This window comes from Camelus ferus, chromosome 4, assembly GCF_009834535.1.
Source record: "Camelus ferus isolate YT-003-E chromosome 4, BCGSAC_Cfer_1.0, whole genome shotgun sequence".
Taxonomy (NCBI): domain Eukaryota; kingdom Metazoa; phylum Chordata; class Mammalia; order Artiodactyla; family Camelidae; genus Camelus; species Camelus ferus.
In genome coordinates, this window is record NC_045699.1 from 74,932,188 (window position 1) to 74,951,136 (window position 18,949).

General features: G+C 62.3%; 1 protein-coding gene across 8 annotated transcripts in view; it reads left to right on the plus strand.

Annotated features, from left to right (window-relative positions):
* Positions 1 to 188: 188 nt before the first annotated feature.
* Positions 189 to 18,949, plus strand: part of GRIN1 (glutamate ionotropic receptor NMDA type subunit 1) — a 29,650-nt gene continuing 10,889 nt past the window's right edge. For 4 of the 8 annotated variants that reach the window (XR_004319604.1, XM_032478984.1, XM_032478986.1 and 1 more), the window contains exons 1-18: positions 645 to 902; positions 3,167 to 3,301; positions 5,751 to 5,927; positions 8,942 to 9,042; positions 12,029 to 12,150; positions 12,221 to 12,395; positions 13,508 to 13,652; positions 13,750 to 13,833; positions 15,717 to 15,858; positions 15,952 to 16,079; positions 16,281 to 16,445; positions 16,519 to 16,637; positions 16,750 to 16,862; positions 16,937 to 17,085; positions 17,183 to 17,340; positions 17,536 to 17,697; positions 17,816 to 17,925; positions 18,033 to 18,178. Coding sequence is in view for 5 of the 8 variants with exons in the window: in XM_032478984.1 (XP_032334875.1) it covers positions 645 to 902; positions 3,167 to 3,301; positions 5,751 to 5,927; positions 8,942 to 9,042; positions 12,029 to 12,150; positions 12,221 to 12,395; positions 13,508 to 13,652; positions 13,750 to 13,833; positions 15,717 to 15,858; positions 15,952 to 16,079; positions 16,281 to 16,445; positions 16,519 to 16,637; positions 16,750 to 16,862; positions 16,937 to 17,085; positions 17,183 to 17,340; positions 17,536 to 17,697; positions 17,816 to 17,925; positions 18,033 to 18,178 (2,589 nt within the window). In the remaining 3 variants the exon portion in view is untranslated. Of the gene's footprint in view, positions 903 to 3,166; positions 3,302 to 5,750; positions 5,928 to 8,084; positions 8,148 to 8,941; positions 9,043 to 12,028; positions 12,151 to 12,220; positions 12,396 to 13,507; positions 13,653 to 13,749; positions 13,834 to 15,716; positions 15,859 to 15,951; positions 16,080 to 16,280; positions 16,446 to 16,518; positions 16,638 to 16,749; positions 16,863 to 16,936; positions 17,086 to 17,182; positions 17,341 to 17,535; positions 17,698 to 17,815; positions 17,926 to 18,032; positions 18,179 to 18,949 lie in introns of all 8 variants that reach the window. The other 4 variants (XM_032478987.1, XM_032478988.1, XR_004319603.1 and 1 more) reach the window with 3 other exon arrangements.

Here is an 18,949-nt window from a genome sequence, read left to right on the forward strand (position 1 = left end):
AGGCTGCACCCGGTGACACGGACCCCTCTAATCTCCCCAAATTCGGCTCCCTGCAGGTTCGAGACAGCCCAGGTGACTGTCTCAGTGACCCATCCACACGCGAGAGCACACACGCACACACACGCGCACATAGGCTTCCCCCGCTCGCGCGCGCGCTGGAAAATGCTCACACGAACGCAGGCGCACACTCTGGAGCGGGAGGCGCCCCACCTTCGGCTCCGTATTGGGAAGCGGGGGCGGCGGGAGGGGTAGGAGACGTTGGCCCCGCTCGCCGTTCCGCAGCTGTCGCAGTCGCCGCAGCGTCGGGACCGGGACCAGCGAAGCCCGCGCCCGCAGGAGCTGTGTGTGCTCTCGGTGCGCGGCGCCCAGAGCAGCGCCGAGACCCGCTTCAGCACCGTGGACAGCGCCAGCTGCTCGGAGGGAAGCGCGGGGAACCCACACGCGCCCAGGACGGCCCCCGCTGGCCGAAGGCTCGGGTGTCCCCTTCCTTCTCGCAGACGTCCCGGGTCTAAGGCTCCCGGGGAAGACGTGGCGACCCTAGCCCGCGGGATCGGGCGCGCGCAGGACGGCCGGGGCGTCCCGCTGGGGATGTGCCGAGAGCCCCGCGTTCGCACTGCCCAGAGCCAGGGCGCTGCCCGGAGCCCATGAGCACCATGCGCCTGCTGACTCTCGCCCTGCTTTTCTCCTGCTCCTTCGCCCGAGCCGCTTGCGACCCCAAGATCGTTAACATCGGAGCGGTACTGAGCACGCGGAAGCACGAGCAGATGTTCCGCGAGGCTGTGAATCAGGCCAACAAGCGGCATGGCTCCTGGAAGATCCAGCTCAACGCCACCTCCGTCACCCACAAGCCCAACGCCATCCAGATGGCCTTGTCCGTGTGCGAAGACCTCATCTCCAGCCAGGTGCCAGCACCCCCAGGGCTCACACTGCACCAGTTCCAGCCCCTCCCCCCACCATCCTCCCTCCTTCACCCTCCATCCCTCCCGCTGTCCCAGTTTCATTCCATCCTTTCCTAGCCAGCTCCCTCCCCTTAGGAGAGGACCCCCGGAGGGCTGGTCTCATTAGCAGCCAAACACCGGTGTCTGCCAGTTCCCCATCTTAGCTCCAGACTGGTCACCTGTCATCCTGGCTTGTCCTCACAAGGGTTCTAGGGCTCAAGGCCCAGACTGGCATGTGCAGACATGTGGCCTGTTTGTTTGGTCACTGTGTATCAGTGTTGTGGGCGGGCATTCTGGTGCCTGTCCCAGCCCCAGGCACAACTGCAGGGCTTTAAACTGGATGAGGCCTGGGGCCATCTTTGTTTCTGCTTCGAGATCTCCTTCCCTTCCTCCCTCCCCTTCCCCCATCCACAGGTCTGCCTGAGATGCGAAATGGCCCAGGCGTTGAAGCAGGGTGTTGTTCCGTAGGGTAGGAACAGGCCCTCCGAGTGTGGGAGGCATCCGGGCACAGCATGGCAGCCACCAGCAGCCAGCGCTGCGGGGGAGGACACGGCTCCGGGATTTTGCCTGTCGGAGCTGTCCGCCCCTGGGCTGTGCTGCCTGCTGAATTCCAATGAAGCCACGGGATCACTGCAATGCAGCCCTTTATGTAAGAGGCAGGACTGACCCAGGTGCCAGTGCTGCTCACAATGCCCCTCCGACAGGCACGCCGTATCTACAGACACGCACGCTCACATGTGCACATATTCACCCATGTCTGTGCCCAGAGATGCAGACTTAACACATGCACATCAGCATTCCAGGCAATTGCGCATGCTCGTTGACACACACTTGCCCCCACACATGTGCGTATCCGTGGACACACACCCTCATGTGCCACACATGCCAACACAGGCGCTCACACACATTCAATCATGCATACACATGCACATGTAGAGACATGCTGGCACGCAGTGTACACATGCATGCCCCAGCACACACTGTGAGTATCTGTATGGTCACACGTGTGCACACACAAGCTCATGCAAAGACTGACCAGGCACCTCTGGGTGCAAACTGGAGGGAAGGGCCAAGGGAGGGCGAACCAGTCCAAACAGCTCCAACTGTGAGGCCAGGCCAGAGCTCTGCTGGGAAAACTCCCCGTCTCACAAGCCTCTCCCCATGCTCCAGCCCAGGGCACCACAGGACAGGAGTGGGTGGAGTCTCTGTAGCCAGCAACTTCGGTCACATGCCCCACCTGGGGTGGGGGAGGGACACGAAGAGGTGGAGATAGGGAATCCAGGTAGGGCCCCTTCTGGGAATCCCTCCTCCAACTTACTCAGTTTTGCTGTCTGTGGGCACAGTCCCCACAGGGAACAGCCAATGCCAGGAGCAAAGGTGATAGTAGCAGCTGTCACTCACTGTCACACCCTGTGGTCCAGGCACTGTGCATGCCTACACCATGTGGGGTCCGTGCAGCCTGTACCCTGTTTGCGTGCTGTGGGCCCTGTGGCTCAGAGAGGAGAAGGCAGATTGGGACAGACACCGGTCCTTCTAATGTGAGGGCATCAGGGAACCACCACGCCACCTGTCCGGACTCCCTGCCTCGGGGACCAAGCCACCAGCTTCAGACCTGCCTGCAGGTGCCTTGGTGCAGGCAGGAAGGCCAGGCATCCTTGAGGATGTGGTCAGTGCCCAAGTCAGCACTGGGGCCTGCCCAAACCGGGCAGAGCTCAGCCTGGCCCTGGAAGACGCAAGCAGTGGCCTCTGGGTGGCTCCTTGCCGGCTCCTCCGGCCAATGCTTGGTCTGCCATGTTCCACACAGACCTTCTGGCGCTGCCCTCCAGCTCTGGAGTGTTGGCCCCCACCCATCTCTGACCCAGGCTGAGGTCACTGGGTGGTCTGGGTGTGAGTCCCCACAGCCAGCACTGGGGTCTCAGGGTCTCACCACACACCTCCGGGCAGCCCTCCTGTGTGAGGACAGGGGGCGCATGGGGTGGTCTGTGGTCTTCCTGCGTGCCTTCGTGGTCTTTCTCCACTTCTGACTCACACTCACGATTCATTTACACTCAGAAGATGGTTAGGGAGTCCTGCGCCCCTGCCTCGTGGATATGTGCTCCTGGGGCTGCGTGAGCACAAGCGCCCCCGGACAGCCCCCGCCCCACCTCTGCTGAGTCTGGATAGCCAGCTCCAGGGCAGGGCCCCACCTGCTCCCCTGCGCGAGCTGATCCTGTCCCCTGTGTCCACAGGTCTACGCCATCCTAGTTAGCCACCCACCTACCCCCAACGACCACTTCACTCCCACCCCCGTCTCCTACACAGCCGGCTTCTACCGCATCCCTGTCCTGGGGCTGACCACCCGCATGTCCATCTACTCAGACAAGGTAAGCCCAGCAGCTAGATGGGGACCCAGCCAGCTCTGCTCCGGTTGTTCAGACCTGGCGGCTCATTCCTGCAGCCCAGGGGCACCAGCAGCCACCCGGGAGGCTGGGTGGGGGGGTAGGTGCTATGCCAGGACAGCGGTGGGGGCCACGGGCAGAGGTACTCAGACCTTGGGCTCTGGCTCCAGGTGCAACACAGTGATCTGTTTAAGCACACTCATGCACTCACACCCATACACACTCACAGTCTCAGACACACTCACCCACATTTATGCACGTGCACACCAACACACACAGCACACAAACTCATAGATACTAACAATTCCAGCCATCCACACACACTCGTGAGAACACTCACATGCTCTTACACATGCACACACACACTCACACCATCACCCACTCCTTCATGCTCACGCACACACTCACATAACACTAACGTGTTCCCTGCCCTCCACACTCATCCCGCGTCACACACTCATACACACCCACACTCAGGCAGAGTCACATGCACACCCACTCACTGACACACATGCTCACACACACCCGCACACTTGGCCCACTGACAGGAGACAGGCACCAATAGCCAGCCCTTGGAAGCACCAGAGGTCCTCATGGCCAGAAGAAGGGATAGACAGGGCAGCTTCCCAGACAGCGGGACGAGGGGATTTTGGAGAAGGGGGGCTCCGGGAGGAGGAAAAGCCTAGAAGAGGTCGATACACAAGGGAATGATGAGGGCTGGTTACCAGCCCCTCCCCCCGGAGGGCGCAGATGGAAGAGAATGTCCACGTTGTGTCAGGTGAACGCGGAGGCAGCTTGTGGCTGGAGGGACTGGCCTGGGGGTCTCAGGTCTCAGAGCTGCAGGTCCCACTGCTCAGCATCTTGGCCCACAGGCCGGGGGTTCTGGCTGGGGGGTCTGGCTGGAGCTGTCCAGTCTTGAAGTAGCAGCTGGGGAAGTCAGGAGGTCACCAAGTAGGTTTTGCAAGAAACTCACACCCATAGCAGTGGGGAACTTGCACTAGGTCATGCAGCTCCCCAGCAGTGTCTGCCCATGATTCGGGGAGGACTGGTCAGCTGGGGATGCAAATTGGCCACCAAAAGGCTGGAAACGTCCCACAGCCTGCTGTGCAGGGACCCTAGCCTGGTGCCTGAGCTGAGGGGCCAGAGGGCTAGGTTATTGCGGGATGCTTCCCAGCTCTCCCGGTTTTCTTGTCATCTTGCTGGGAGCCCGGAGTCCTAGATAGCACGGCCTGAGGCACAGAGGTCATCTCAGCCAGGCCCAAGGTGTCTGTGATGGTCAGGGATGGGTCTGCCTGGAGGTAATGGGAAAGTGAGGCCAAAGTGAGGGTCCTCTGAGATGGACCCCAAGGGAGGGAGCCACCCCCTCCAGAGGCTCTGGAAACCCCGCACACAGCTGAGGCACCCCAACTGCTCCCAGACGCACAGGTTCCACCACTGCCTCCTTCCCCTCTCTGGGCGCCAGTCCACTCATATGCAAATGGGCGAAAAATACCTCCACAAAGGAGAGCAGCAGGTGGAGCACAGGAGAGGCTGGGCGGGGGCACCCCCTCCCAGGGCAGGACACCAGCCCATCAAGTGCCCTCACCCCAGGTCCAGATTGTGGCCCGACTCTCTGGTCCAGCATGAGGACAAACCTAATGGCCACACCTCAGAGCTCCACTCTGACTCCATTCATCCCAACCCACAGACCATCTGTGCCCAACCCATGAGTCAGAGCCAGTCCAAGACCCCACCTACAGCCCCCTTGCAGCCATGTCACCTGGTGGGTAACAGACAGTGGCAAAGGAGCACGCTTGCACTCAGATCCCAAAGCACACAGAGGGAGCAGGTGAAAGTAATCTGGAGGGCTCAGAGGACCCCAAGATCAGTGTGGGTCCACAGGAGCCCTGAAAGGATCAGCGCTGCCTGGAAGGACAGGAAGGGCCTGTGCTGAGGAGGGCGCAGCCTGCTGCCTGCGGTCCGCCCCCTCCAGTTAGCGCACTCAGAGAACCAAGGCAGGGTCCATCCTCGCCCTGGTGACTAGATGGAATATTTAGCCCCAAGAGCGAAGACTGCCTAAAAAAGACTACGGTTCCGTAAACGTGGGAAGGATCCAGTGGGGATCTTTGAGATGCTGAGTGTCAGCAAGGACTTTCTGAGCCCAGCTTGCCCAGCGAGGAGCAGCTGCTGGGGAGGAGGGGAGCCACCCCAGGAACGATTCTGCAGACCCACTGTCTCTGTCAGGGTGCTGCAGGGCAAAAACGCAGCCTCCGTGTCTCGGATTAGGTGATGCACGGTGGGGAGAGAAGCCAGATGTTTACAGGGAGGAGTGTGGGGGTGGGGGAGCCGGTCCCGGGGTCCGGGGTGAGGCAGCGAAGAGCGGAAGCGGCCGGCCCGCCAGCGCCCCCTGGCGGCGGTGTCGGCCCGGCCCCTCAGCCTCCCCATGTCGCTGCAGAGCATCCACCTGAGCTTCCTGCGCACCGTCCCACCCTACTCCCACCAGTCGAGCGTCTGGTTCGAGATGATGCGCGTCTACAGCTGGAACCACATCATCCTCCTGGTCAGCGACGACCACGAGGGCCGGGCGGCGCAGAAGCGCCTGGAGACGCTGCTGGAGGAGCGCGAGTCCAAGGTGAGGCCCGGGCCGGGGCGCCTCGCGCAGATCCAGGAGCCGGCGAGCCGCCGCTGTGTCTGTGGCCCGTGTGAACACCCTTCTCTTTCCATCGTGCATGGTCAGCACCACTACGTCTGGCGAGCGCCCGCCCCAGCCTGTCCTCGGCTCATTTCACTCGCTTTTGCCATTAGTCGAAATCTCCTTCGTGTCAGTCCCTGCGGGGCGAGGGCAGGACCACCTGGAGCTCCGCAAACACCCCGCCCCGCCCCGCCCCGCCCCCTGCCCTCACACGGGTCCGCAGCGCCGGCGGGCGGCTCGCAAGTCCCCAGCCCACGCAGGCCGAGGCCGAGGTCAGGCTCGGAACTCGGGCGCTGCCTCTGCCCCCTAACACTGCTCCGGTCCTCAGCGGCCTCCCCTCGGGCGGCGCTCTCAGTGAGATGGAACCACACACCACGTCCTTTCCCACAGGACCCAGTCCCCTCTCTGCTGTGACCCATTCCATGTCCTCGCGCTGGCCTCACCTCCGTCGCAGCCGCCACCTCACAGCTGCCCATCACCCTCACCGGAACCCCATCCACGGACACCTGCCACCTCCCACCCCGAGTCTGGGCCCTGCGCCTTCAGGCCTCTGCTCCCCCACTGAGCGCCCTGCCCCTCCTCTCCTCACCTCCCACTGTGGAGGCTGGGCTCCAGGCTCCTCCTGGGGACCAGTTAGCCGCCTGGCTCTCACTCACCGCTCTGCCCCAGCCCAGTCCCCATCTGGGGGGCGTGGAGAGAAATAGCCTGGAGTGCTACTTCTGGGGGTCCAGGTGACCCCCACCACCACTGCCAGCCTGAGGAAGAGCAGGTGCTTGCCACAGGAGGCCCAGGGTCCCGCCTTCACCCAGCCCAGAGGCCTGGGCGCTCAGCACCCAGGCCGTGGCCCCCGGGTTGGGTGGGGGCCAAGCTGGGCAGAGAGGGAGGGAGGCCCAGGCTGGGGAGGGCCCTGGGAGGCCAGACCAAGGGGTGGCAGGGCGCATGTTCTGTCTGTGAAATTAGAGTTGGCTTCAATAAACTGAGTGCCAACCCGGGCCCTCCAAGGCACCAGAGGCTCCAAAGGGAATAGAGGGTCCCGGGTGGGGGTGAAGCCAGAGAGCAGACCCAGAGGGCCCTGGGGGGTCCTGCTGGGGGGAGTTGGCTGAGTCTAGGAGGCGCGGCTGGCCAGCAGGACCGCAGGCCGCCCACCCAGAGAGAGCACCTCAACACCAGGCAGGCATGTCACCTCCTGGTGGGCCCACCTGTGGCCTCACACATGCCCAGGGCACACATACGCTCATCAGGCACACCCCCTGGGACCCAACCACACGCACTCACTCTCACAAGGACACGCCACCCTCCCCAAGACAATTGCCCCACACTCCACACCTCCTGCCACAGACCAGACCACAGGTGCCTTCCACACCTCCCCACGGCCCAACCAGGCTCACACACAGCATGCATCCGCGGGCAGTCTCACCCAGACTCCCACACATGGGCACACACACACACACACAGACACACACAAGTGCTCAGAGAGCCCTGGTCCCCACTCCCACCCCCACCACAGGCTAACGTGGGCTGCCGCTCCTATGCAGATGCCCACAGACATGTGCTCTCCCAGACTCCCTCACACCAGCTCTCCAGTGCAGACTGACAGACAGTGTGCACCCGTCACACACCGGTCAGCGGAAGCAGAACACCCAGACCTCTGAGAGAGGCAGAAGGGGCTGCTGGGAGGGAAGGGAAAGAGGGGACAGGGCCAGGAGGGGATGTCACCCCCGTTCAGGACTGATGTGGGAGGGGTGGGTACTGCTGGGGCCACGTAGCAGGTTCATGGCAGGGGTGGGGGGGCAGGTGGCACCCCAGAGGGACACATTCAGCTTGGACGCAGACAGGGCCTCCCTTTGTCCTGAGTGTGACCTTCTCCAAGAGCACAGCTCCACGGCAGGGAGACTCAGTGGCCCCCAGGCCGCCTCGTCCCCCAGCACCACCCCGGCCCCCAGCCCCGCCCCGGGCCTAGGTGTTTGCGAGCTCCAGGTACGTGCCCGTCTGCAGACGTGCCGAGGAGGTGGTGTGATTGCTTTAGCGCCGTCATTTTCAACCGTTTATAATCTTCTTCTGTGTCTGCATATTTTCTCTGTGCACATTATTCATCAGAGTAAAAAAAGGAACTATGAAAACCTCGACCAACTGTCCTATGACAACAAGCGCGGACCCAAGGTATATATGCATGGACGTGCACGCCACCCACCGACTAGGGAGCCCTGGCCTCCGGCGCCTCGGCCACTAGGGCCGCAGTCCGGCCCCGCCGCGCCGCGCCGCAGGCCCGAGCAGTGAGGAGAGCGAGGTCGTGAGGCAGCAGCCGTAGGCAGGAGAAGGCAGGTGCAGGCCGAGTGGGCACCTGCGGCCCACCCACGGCGGCCTCGGCCTCGGCCTGCACCCCAGAGGCAGGCCCGGCCGCAGGAGGAGCTGCTCTCTGGGAAGTGCATGCGAATCTCTGGGACCCCCCGGGTTTCCTCGTGGAGCCCAGGAGGGAGCCCACCCGCCCAGCCGCCCGCCTGCCTGCGGTCGGGGCCACTCCCGCAGGGCCTGCGGACCAGGCCTGAGAGGAACTCCCGTGGTTTTGGAAAAGTCGGCCCCGTCTCCGCTCCCGATTGCATTCCAAAACTCTTTTCTGTTTCTTGTCCGCTGCACGCCTCTTTCTGAATCTCGGTCCACTTCAGCTTGCATGCTCAGTGCAAAAGTGAGGCCAGGAGTGAAAGGTGGAGAGACAGACACAGAGAGAGCAGAGAGCAGCGCAGGAAAGCAAGCAGGCCGAAGAAAGGACGAGCGAGGCCAGGCCCGGCTGGGCGAGGAGCCAGGAAGGCAGGTGGACAGTACAGGTGGCAGGTGCAGGCCGCGGCAGCCCTAGCTAAGCTGCCTCGGGGTTTCTAGCAGCTGCGGCTCGACTCTCGCCCCTGAGGCGCTATGTCCCCAGCCCCGGCCACCTGCTAACACTTCTGCTCACACCACAGGCTGAGAAGGTGCTGCAATTCGACCCGGGGACCAAGAACGTGACGGCCCTACTGATGGAGGCACGGGAGCTGGAGGCCCGGGTCATCATCCTCTCTGCCAGGTGAGGCCAGGCTGCGCCCCTCCCCCTGCTCCACTGCTGGGCTGGGGCCTGGGCACTGCTGGGCTGGATCTGAGTTTCCCAACTTCCAAGATGTTCTTGCCAAGGACAGTCCCCGCCCCCGCCCACATACACCGGGACTTGGGGATGGGAGATGGATAAGCCCCTGCCCTTGTGAATGCAGACGTGGCCCAGGTAATACATAGGGTGACACGGGGCTCTGGGAGCTGGGATCTGGGAAAGGGACGAGGAAGTGACCTGTGGGCATGGAGGGGGAGACCCACGGCAGGGAGAGGGCTGGTGTCCTGGGACTGAAGGCAGAACAGCTGGAATGGGCAGCATAAGGTGGGGAGGCAGATGGGGACCCGTAACACCAGGCTGCTGCAGCCTGGCCCTGCTGTGACCGTGGGCACGAGCCCACAGTCAAAGCCTCCCTTTCTGCAAGTGGCTGTGAACTCCTGGGAAGGGATAGGCCTGGCCACCAGGAAGAGCTCTGCTCCATGGGACATGGGAGGGCCTGTGTGGACCCCCACACACACACTGTCTCCCTATCCCAGAAGCTCTGCAGTCTCCAACAAAGCAGGGGAAAACAGCAGGGGTCACCCCGCAGCAGGCCAGAAAGAGCCAGCAGTACTCTGAGTAGCAGGGCAGGCAGGTGTCCTTTGCACATTCAGTCAACAAACCTTTGGTGCAGAGCCAGGTGCGCCCCTCCCCCAGAGGCAGAGCACAGGGTGGGCCCTCCCAGGGCTCCCCAGGGCTCCTCGCGCTAGACAGCAGGAAGCAGCTTCCTTCTCACGCTCCAGGGGGCCAGCCGGGTGTGGCAAACAGACACTGATCCCCCACAGCCCTCCATGCATGGGCACACCACACGCACTCACAGGCATACACATGAACACACGACATGCATGTGCTGTATACACACGCACGTGCCGTATACATGTGTGTGCACCACACACGCAAAGCACACAGGACATTACCAGGCATACACACACAACACACACGCTTACACACAGACACACGTTCACCTATGTACGTGTGCATGCACACCACACGCACATGCTCTGCACATCACAGGACACATGCCCTCACACGTGTGTACATACACCATGTACATACCACACCCTCCAGACACACACAACCCCACCCATGCACATATACTGTTCCCAGAGGCACAGCATGGCCCCTCCTGAATCCACGAAAGGCCTCTGGATCGTCAGGGCAGGAAGGGACCCTTCCCCTCCCACGCTGGGCTCAGAGAGGCCAGAGTCGCACGGCAGAGGGAGACGTGCCTGCCCAGCACGCCCAGTTCCCGGGAGCCCAGGAAGACAGGCTGTCCCCTGGGCAGGGCAGAGACAGGTCTTCTTGAATGAGCACATGTTGGCTCCGCCTTCATGAGGGCTGAGGAGAGCGTTTTGCAGAGAGGCCTCATCAAGCCGATCAGTCCTTGACAAATTTGCTACAGGGAGCCTCCGAGTTTCTAATTTGCTTCCAAAACTTTAAAAAAAAAACTTTCTGAAATTGTCTTTACTGGGATCCGCTCTTTTCATAAAACAGTTTGATGGGTTGATCGGACTTTTGTCGGGAACTGTTTTACTAAAGGTATCAGTTTCCCTGGACTTGAGCAGAGGCGTGTGCTCCTGCTGCCAAACCCAGCATCACAGACCTGAATGGTGTCAAGCAGGCAATCTTCTCTGCCAGGCCTAGTGGGCACCGCTGAGAGTGGGCACATTGCGCCCTGACATGCACGGTGTAGGTCTTGCCGGGCAATCCTGGCTGGGGGCTGCCTGGAGCAACCCTATTCTGTGTGGCTTACATCCAACAGTAGCATTCTTCTTGAGAGCAAACATTGGAGATTTGCATTTCTTCGTTGGCTAATCCTTGAGAAGACTGGGGGCAGACCTCTTAGGGAACCTAGAGTCACCTTGGTTTCCAGAGTCAGCCATTGTGAAAATAACCCACCACTTGGACAATCTGTCCAGCCTCTCTGGACATCAGTACCCTAATGCCCATGTATTTGAGAAGCAAAGGGCCAGTTGTGGTCCAGGCCCACCTGGGGCCAGGTCTGGCCCAAAGGGGAAGAGAAGGTGGGAGTGCCACCAGGCCCACGGTCCTTCTCCTGACCAGGGAGACGCCAGCCCTAGAGGACCGGGTCCACAGGGGCTCACCTGTGAGGACACACCGAGAGCTCAGGACCACATGTGCCTGCAAGGCGAGGTCTGTGCTCTGTCCTGCCAGTGGCCTGAGCCCTGGGAGGCAGGGACAGCACGGCCACTTGTGCAGAATCCAAATGGGAGAGCAGAAGCCCTCATCTCTCCAGTGGCTTCTGCTGCAATGCCCAGGCAGCTCCCAGGCACTCGGCCCCAGCAGCATCTGACCCTCCAGAAAGCCCCCAGCCCCTCATTTCACAAGTTTAGACATGAAGGACCAGAGAGGATATGGCTTGTCCAGGAAGTTGCAGGAGCATGGGCTCAGGGGTGGACTGTCCTGGCACAGTGTCTCTGCCATTCACCACTGGTGTGTCCTGGGGGCCTCAATTTCCCCTCTTGACATGGGGATGGTACTAAAGCCCGTCTCGCAGGAATGTTGTGAGAATTAAATAAGATAGTCCACGGCAGCATTCGGAATGGTGCCTCGTACATGCTGAGCAACTGATCCATCAATTATCATCCATCATCATCCCATGTGTCCCTACCACCAAGGGCAGGGGCCAGCAAGAGACCCCTGTGAAGCTCTGGGGGTCTTGCCCCACCCCCATCACTTCTGTGGGAATCTCCTGGCCCAGGAGCAGTGCAGGCTGAGAGCGGGGGCCTGGGATGGGAGTTGTCCCCCATCTCTGCAGTGTCTGCAGGCCTCAAGGCAGGCTAGGGGCTGGGGAAGGGGCAGGGGCAGGCCACGCTGCGGAGGAGGCCCTGGGAATCTGGAGCAGCTGCCGCCAGCCATGGGTGGGGAGGACTGGAGTCCTGGCCCGTCACCCCTCTCTGCCCCACAGCGAGGACGACGCTGCCACCGTGTACCGCGCAGCCGCAATGCTGAACATGACGGGCTCGGGGTACGTGTGGCTGGTGGGGGAGCGCGAGATCTCAGGGAATGCCCTGCGCTACGCCCCGGATGGTGAGTGCTGGGCTCCCGGGTCCCGGTGGGCAGGGGTCCCCCACGGGCTCTAAGCAGACGCTCGCCCCAGGCATCATCGGGCTGCAGCTCATCAACGGCAAGAACGAGTCAGCTCACATCAGCGACGCCGTGGGCGTGGTGGCCCAGGCGGTGCACGAGCTTCTGGAGAAGGAGAACATCACCGACCCGCCACGGGGCTGCGTGGGCAACACCAACATCTGGAAGACAGGGCCGCTCTTCAAGAGGTGGGCGGGGCCTCTCCCCGGGGGGCGGGGCCTCTCTTCTGAGTGGGCAGGGCCAATCTTCTGAGTTGGGCGTGGCCGCTCTTCTAAGGCGGGAAAACTACTCTCCTCAAGTAGGGGGGGCACCATTCCAGGGTTGGGAATAGTCGCTGTTCGCCCAGTGCTCCAGCCCAGCCTGCTGTATCCTACAGAGACAGCCATCTTCCCCAGTTTCCTCCTCTGCCCCCACCTCCCCTGCACCCTCACTTCCACTGTGATAATCATCTATCTGCCCCATTTCCAACGCTGGCACCCACGCCTTGAATGTCACTGAAGTCATGGCTGCCTCCATTGCTCCTGCCACCACCTTTTCACACTACAGCCAACCGTGAGACTCCACCCCACTCACCAGGGTGGCTAATAGCCCTGGGGAGGAGAATCCTGCTGCAGGGGGGGACTGTGAGACTCTACAGGCCCAGGAGGTCAGACCACAAGTCCAGGGATGACACACAAGCCTGTAGAGAGGCAGGGCTGGCCAGAGACCCAGGTGGATGGCTGCAGTGGGGCAGGAGTTAATTCACAGAATCCTGGACACCATGCCACTAGGGTGGGGAGGCCCTACCAATCACCAACATCCCCACCCCCATGTATCATGTGCAGAGCCGTGGTCTCTGGTGCCCACAAGAGGAGTACACACACCACTGCAGATAAAGGGACCATATGTGCATACATGCACATGTGTGTGTACACAGACTCAGAGGCACATGGCACATCACACATGTGCCACAGGTACATGTTGCACCCACACAAAGACCTTGTGTGCACACATATAGGGCACGCACACACACACACAGGTGCGACCACACAGGGAGACAGGACTTGAACCCTGCCTCCCCTGCTTGCTGCTGAGTGGGCTGCAGCATCCTCCCTGGGCTGCTGCCTCCTCGTCTTTACAGCCAGGACAGCTATTGGGAATCAAACATTCCAACCCATGGAAAGCCCTCCAGACAGGGTCCTGACCCCGGGAGCTGCTTGTGCTGTCCATCGGTGCTGGCAGACAGGCACACCACCCGTCAGGCTCACCCTGCGAGGGTCCGACTGTGCCCCTGGAGACTCCAACCCATCGCCCTCTCCAGAGTACTGATGTCCTCCAAGTACGCGGAAGGAGTGACTGGCCGCGTGGAGTTCAATGAGGACGGGGACCGCAAGTTCGCCAACTACAGCATCATGAACCTGCAGAACCGCAAGCTGGTGCAAGTCGGCGTCTACAACGGCACCCACGTAGGTGGGGGTCATGAGGGGGTGGGGGCTGGGGCCTTAGGGTCCTGGGGCCAAGACCCCTGCGTGGCCACCCTCCATCTCATACTCCCACCCCCAGGTCATCCCCAATGACAGGAAGATCATCTGGCCTGGTGGAGAGACAGAGAAGCCCCGAGGCTACCAGATGTCCACCAGACTGAAGGTGGGGGCCCGCCACTGTGCCACAGCCTCCGTACCCTGTGTTCTCCCTCCAGCCCCTCAGGCGCAGATGAGAGGACAGCGAGGCCATGAGAGGGACTGAAGGAATTGGGAGCAGGACCGGCCTGGCTGCCACGGTGCACACCTGGCCCTGCCGGGGAGTGGGAAGTGAGTGGAGGGAGGAGAGGAAGCCGCTGGCTCCCCATCCCAAGGACCCTCTCCAGTGTCCCTCCTGACCACCCTATGTGGGACAGGACTCCCCTGGGGATGAGCTGATCGGGGACAGAGGGACAGATGGGTGGCCATTCTGTGGACTTCAGCTTCAGTATGCTCCATCCTGAGTCCTGCTCCTGGGGGTGGACCTCCATACTCTTTATCACTCCCCCAGGTGGTCCTCACCCCCCGAGCCTTCGTGGCCCCCTGCCAACACTGGGTCAAGCTGTCCCTCTGACCCTGGCCTCCCTGCAGCACTCCCCGCGGCAGGCTGTCCCCGCCATAACTCTGGGCCTCTGGGAGCCCCCTCTCCTGGTTGGACTTATCTCTCCCAGCTTCTCTGCCTTGGCCTGACTCTTCCATGCCCCTTGGGCTCATCCCTGGGCCCCTGCTCCTCCCAGGGTGCTCTCCTGTGAGTCCCTCCCATACAAGATCCAGCTGGCATCTTAGCTCACCCAAGGCAAGGACCTCACATGCAATGTGCTCAGTCAGCCTTCTCCTGGGGTCCCCAGGTCCTCAAATGTCTCTGGATCTTTTCTGGTTTCTGAGCCCACCCCCATGGCCGCTCACCTGGACCCCTTTGTGAGCACCTGCCCACAGGTCACCACCCCTCTCGACTGGCACACCTCTTCGTGCCATTCAGACATGTCATGTTGAAAAGTCTGAAAGTAAAACAGCCAAAACAGATGGCCAGATGGTCCCACACAGGCTGTGCGAGGCAAATGGCTATTTATAACTTTTGGGGGGGGGGGCTTCACTGAGTTTTTACAAGCACAGGCATATTGCTTGTATAATAGAAAAACATGATGAAAGTTTTAAAAGCAAATAAGCTCCTTCAGGGGCTCCCAATCCCCTGCGGGAAAAAAAACAAAATGCTACCCCTTAGCCGAGGCTTGGGCCTGCCCACCCTGCAGGCGATGGGACCTCTCATGCTGAGCCCTGTTTACTTTGCATGCTTAACCCCAGCATTGCTTCCGGGGACTCCTCATCCTCTGCCAGGCTTGGTCCAGTCCCCTCTGCCCTGTCTGTGTCCTCCCCACCCCCAGGCTAAAGGCCCTTGAAGGACAGGGGGGAAAGAGAGTTCCAGCACGGGCCGCAAGGAGCCCCTGGATTGAAGAGGCAGGTCGCAGAAGAGAGTGCAGCCTCCGTAGGGGGAAGAGGAAGGGAGGAAAGACAGACCACCAGACCAAGACCCGCTGCTGGGGAGGCTGAGGGCCGGGAGAGGCCCAGGGATCAGACAAGGGGAACCCTCTGGGTCCCTGGGACTGCGCAGGCTCTGAGTGGACGTGCGCCTGTCCTCACGACGGGGCAGGCCCTGGGCTAGGACAGGGAGTTTCTTGTCCCTGAGAGGTCAGAGGAGGCGCCCAGGGCAGACTGGACATTCCAGCAAGTGCCTCCAACGGAGGGAGTGATGTGTAAGCCAAGAAAGGGAGGAAAAGTGGGGGAGACAAAAGCACAGTGTTTCAGAGGGGCAGGCGCCTTCTGAAGGCTGCAGTGCACGGGCAGCAGGCGGACTGATTCCCTGAAGTTCCAGAAAGGGGCACTGTTGGGTGGGGGGTGGGGGGCACGTGGGAGATTTGGAGGGGCTCCAGGGGAGTCTGGGCGCTGAGAGGACAGCACTCCCAGGGCAGCCCAGGCTGGGTGGGCCACGCTGGGTATCTTTCTCCCCTCTAGATTGTGACGATCCACCAGGAGCCCTTCGTGTATGTCAAGCCGACGCTGAGCGACGGCACGTGCAAGGAGGAGTTCACGGTCAATGGGGACCCCGTCAAGAAGGTCATCTGCACGGGGCCCAACGACACGTCGCCAGGCAGTCGTGAGTGCCGGGCTGGTGCGCGGGCCGCGGGGCCGCGGCGGGGCGGGGCGGCGGCGAGCCCCTCGGTTACCTCTCCTCCCCTTGCCCCCCCAGCACGCCACACGGTGCCTCAGTGCTGTTACGGCTTCTGCATCGACCTACTCATCAAGCTGGCGCGGACCATGAACTTCACTTATGAGGTGCACCTGGTGGCCGATGGCAAGTTCGGCACGCAGGAGCGGGTGCGTGTGGACCGCTGGGAGCCGGCGTGGGACCGGGTGGGGCGGACCGGGCCTTGCTAGGGGAAGGGCCTTGGGTGGGCGGGGCCTGCGAGCTGGGGCCGAGTCTGGAGTGGGCGAACCCTAAGATGGGTTAGGGCCGGCGCCTGTGGCGGGAGTGGGACCGCCGGGGTCCGAGTCCCCACCTGCTGTGTTGCCCCGCAGGTGAACAACAGCAATAAGAAGGAGTGGAACGGGATGATGGGCGAGCTGCTCAGCGGGCAGGCGGACATGATCGTGGCGCCGCTCACCATCAACAACGAGCGCGCGCAGTACATCGAGTTCTCCAAGCCCTTCAAGTACCAGGGCCTGACCATCCTGGTCAAGAAGGTGGGCGGGGCCCGCGGAGTGGGGCGCGGCCCTCGGAGGGCCTGGGCGGAGCTGACCGCCTGTCCTCCTGCAGGAGATCCCCCGGAGCACGCTGGACTCGTTCATGCAGCCCTTCCAGAGCACGCTGTGGCTGTTGGTCGGGCTGTCAGTGCACGTGGTGGCCGTGATGCTCTACCTCTTGGACCGCTTCAGGTAAGCGAAGCCTGGGGGCCGGACACCTCCACCTGCGGGTTGGGCGCAGCGGGCGAGGGTGGGGCGAGGCTGCCTCTCCCGCCCTCTCCCGCCCGCCCTCTGCGCCCCGCAGCCCCTTCGGCCGGTTCAAAGTGAACAGCGAGGAGGAAGAGGAGGACGCGCTGACCCTGTCTTCCGCCATGTGGTTCTCCTGGGGCGTCCTGCTCAACTCTGGCATCGGGGAAGGTGAGGCCATGCCCGGGGCCCATCCTGCTCCGCCCACCTCCACCGGCCAGGAACTGAGGGTTCTCTGCCCGCAGGCGCCCCCCGGAGCTTCTCCGCGCGCATCCTAGGTATGGTGTGGGCTGGGTTCGCCATGATCATCGTGGCCTCCTACACTGCCAACCTGGCGGCCTTCCTGGTGCTGGACCGGCCGGAAGAGCGCATCACAGGCATCAACGACCCACGAGTGAGGCCCGGCCCGACCCGGAGGGGGAGGGGGGTTAGGTCAGCGGCTGCGGCAGGTGGGGCCGGGGAGTAGCTGCGAGCCCCGTCTCTCACCGCAGCTGAGGAATCCCTCTGACAAGTTCATCTACGCAACGGTGAAGCAGAGCTCGGTGGACATCTACTTCCGGCGGCAGGTGGAGCTGAGCACCATGTACCGGCACATGGAGAAACACAACTACGAGAGCGCGGCCGAGGCCATCCAGGCCGTTCGGGACAAGTGAGGGGGAGGGGCACCGGGCGGGGCGGGACAAGTGAGGCGACACCTTTACAGTAAAAGTCGGAATGTCCAGACCAGATGGGAACCACGGCAGGGGCTAGAAACGAGGTTTCCAGCCTGGCAGGAGGAAAGATTGAGAAGGAGCCAGGGCAGCCCAACTGCTCAGGCTCCGGTGACCCCTGCCCCTGCCCACAGCAAGCTGCATGCCTTCATCTGGGACTCCGCGGTGCTGGAGTTTGAGGCCTCGCAGAAGTGCGACCTGGTGACCACGGGTGAGCTGTTCTTCCGCTCCGGCTTTGGCATCGGCATGCGCAAGGACAGCCCCTGGAAGCAGAATGTCTCCCTGTCCATCCTCAAGTGAGTCTTCCTCACCTGCTGTATCTCTGCCCCACGAAGACCCCCTCCTGAGCCCTGCCCCAGGCACACCGGCTCCCAGTGCCAGACTCCACTCGGCTCACACGCTCTGCCCACGCAGGTCGCACGAGAACGGCTTCATGGAAGACCTGGACAAGACGTGGGTACGGTACCAGGAGTGTGATTCGCGCAGCAACGCCCCTGCTACCCTGACCTTTGAGAACATGGCAGGTGAGTCCCCCCATTTTGCTCAACACCCATGCTGGTCCTGGGTGGGTGCCCCAGGGGGCCGGCAGCCTGGCAGGCCAACAGCTGAGGCGCTGGGTCCTGGCCCGCAGGGGTCTTCATGTTGGTGGCTGGGGGCATCGTGGCCGGGATCTTCCTGATCTTTATCGAGATCGCCTACAAGAGGCACAAGGACGCTCGCCGGAAGCAGATGCAGCTGGCCTTCGCAGCGGTGAACGTGTGGAGGAAGAACCTGCAGGTAGGGCAGGACACCCTCTGAGGCCTGGTGCCCATGGCCCGGCCTGGCCCCGGCCCTCCTCCATCCCCACAGGCCGAAGCACTGGCTCTGGTTCCCAGGAGCCCATGTGGGCAAGACTGGAGCTAGGAGCCCAGCCAGGGGCAGCACTGGTGGAGGGCCACCTGCAGGTGGCCGCCACTGCAAAGCCGGGCTCCAAGCATCTGCCTGGCCCCTCTGTCTCCAGAGTCGCCCACCTGCACCCATTCCATAGGAAGGCAAACTGAGGCAGGGTAAGACAGGGACCCACCTGGGTGTAGCACGTGATTCCAAGACGCATCCTGCCCTCGCCGCCCAAGCCCCTCCTTGGCACCCTCTGGGGACCCCTCCCCTGATGCCCTGCTGTGTCCTGTGCTGCCTACTACTCCAGTCTTAACTAGCCGGCTGGTCCTGCCTGGCACCCCAGCCTGTGTCAGGCTGTGTGTGGGGTGGCCACAGCCCACCTGGGTTGGGCTTGTGCCCCATGGTCCAGCCCCAGTCTGCCCATCTCTTCTCTTTCTCTGGGTGCCTCCCCAGAGCCCGCGTCCTGGGAAGAAGCTGGTGATGCCGAGAGGGAGGGCCACGGGCGGACGGGGTTGCCAGAGCCCCTGCACCTCTCATCTGCCCACTCTTGCTCTTGGGACCTGGCCGCTGCCCGCTGCTCTCGCTGGCAGGCACAGGCCATCCTGGCCCTCAGACCTGAGGCCAGTGTCCCCGGAGCTGCCTCTGTCTCTCTATCGCTCCAATTCATCTCGC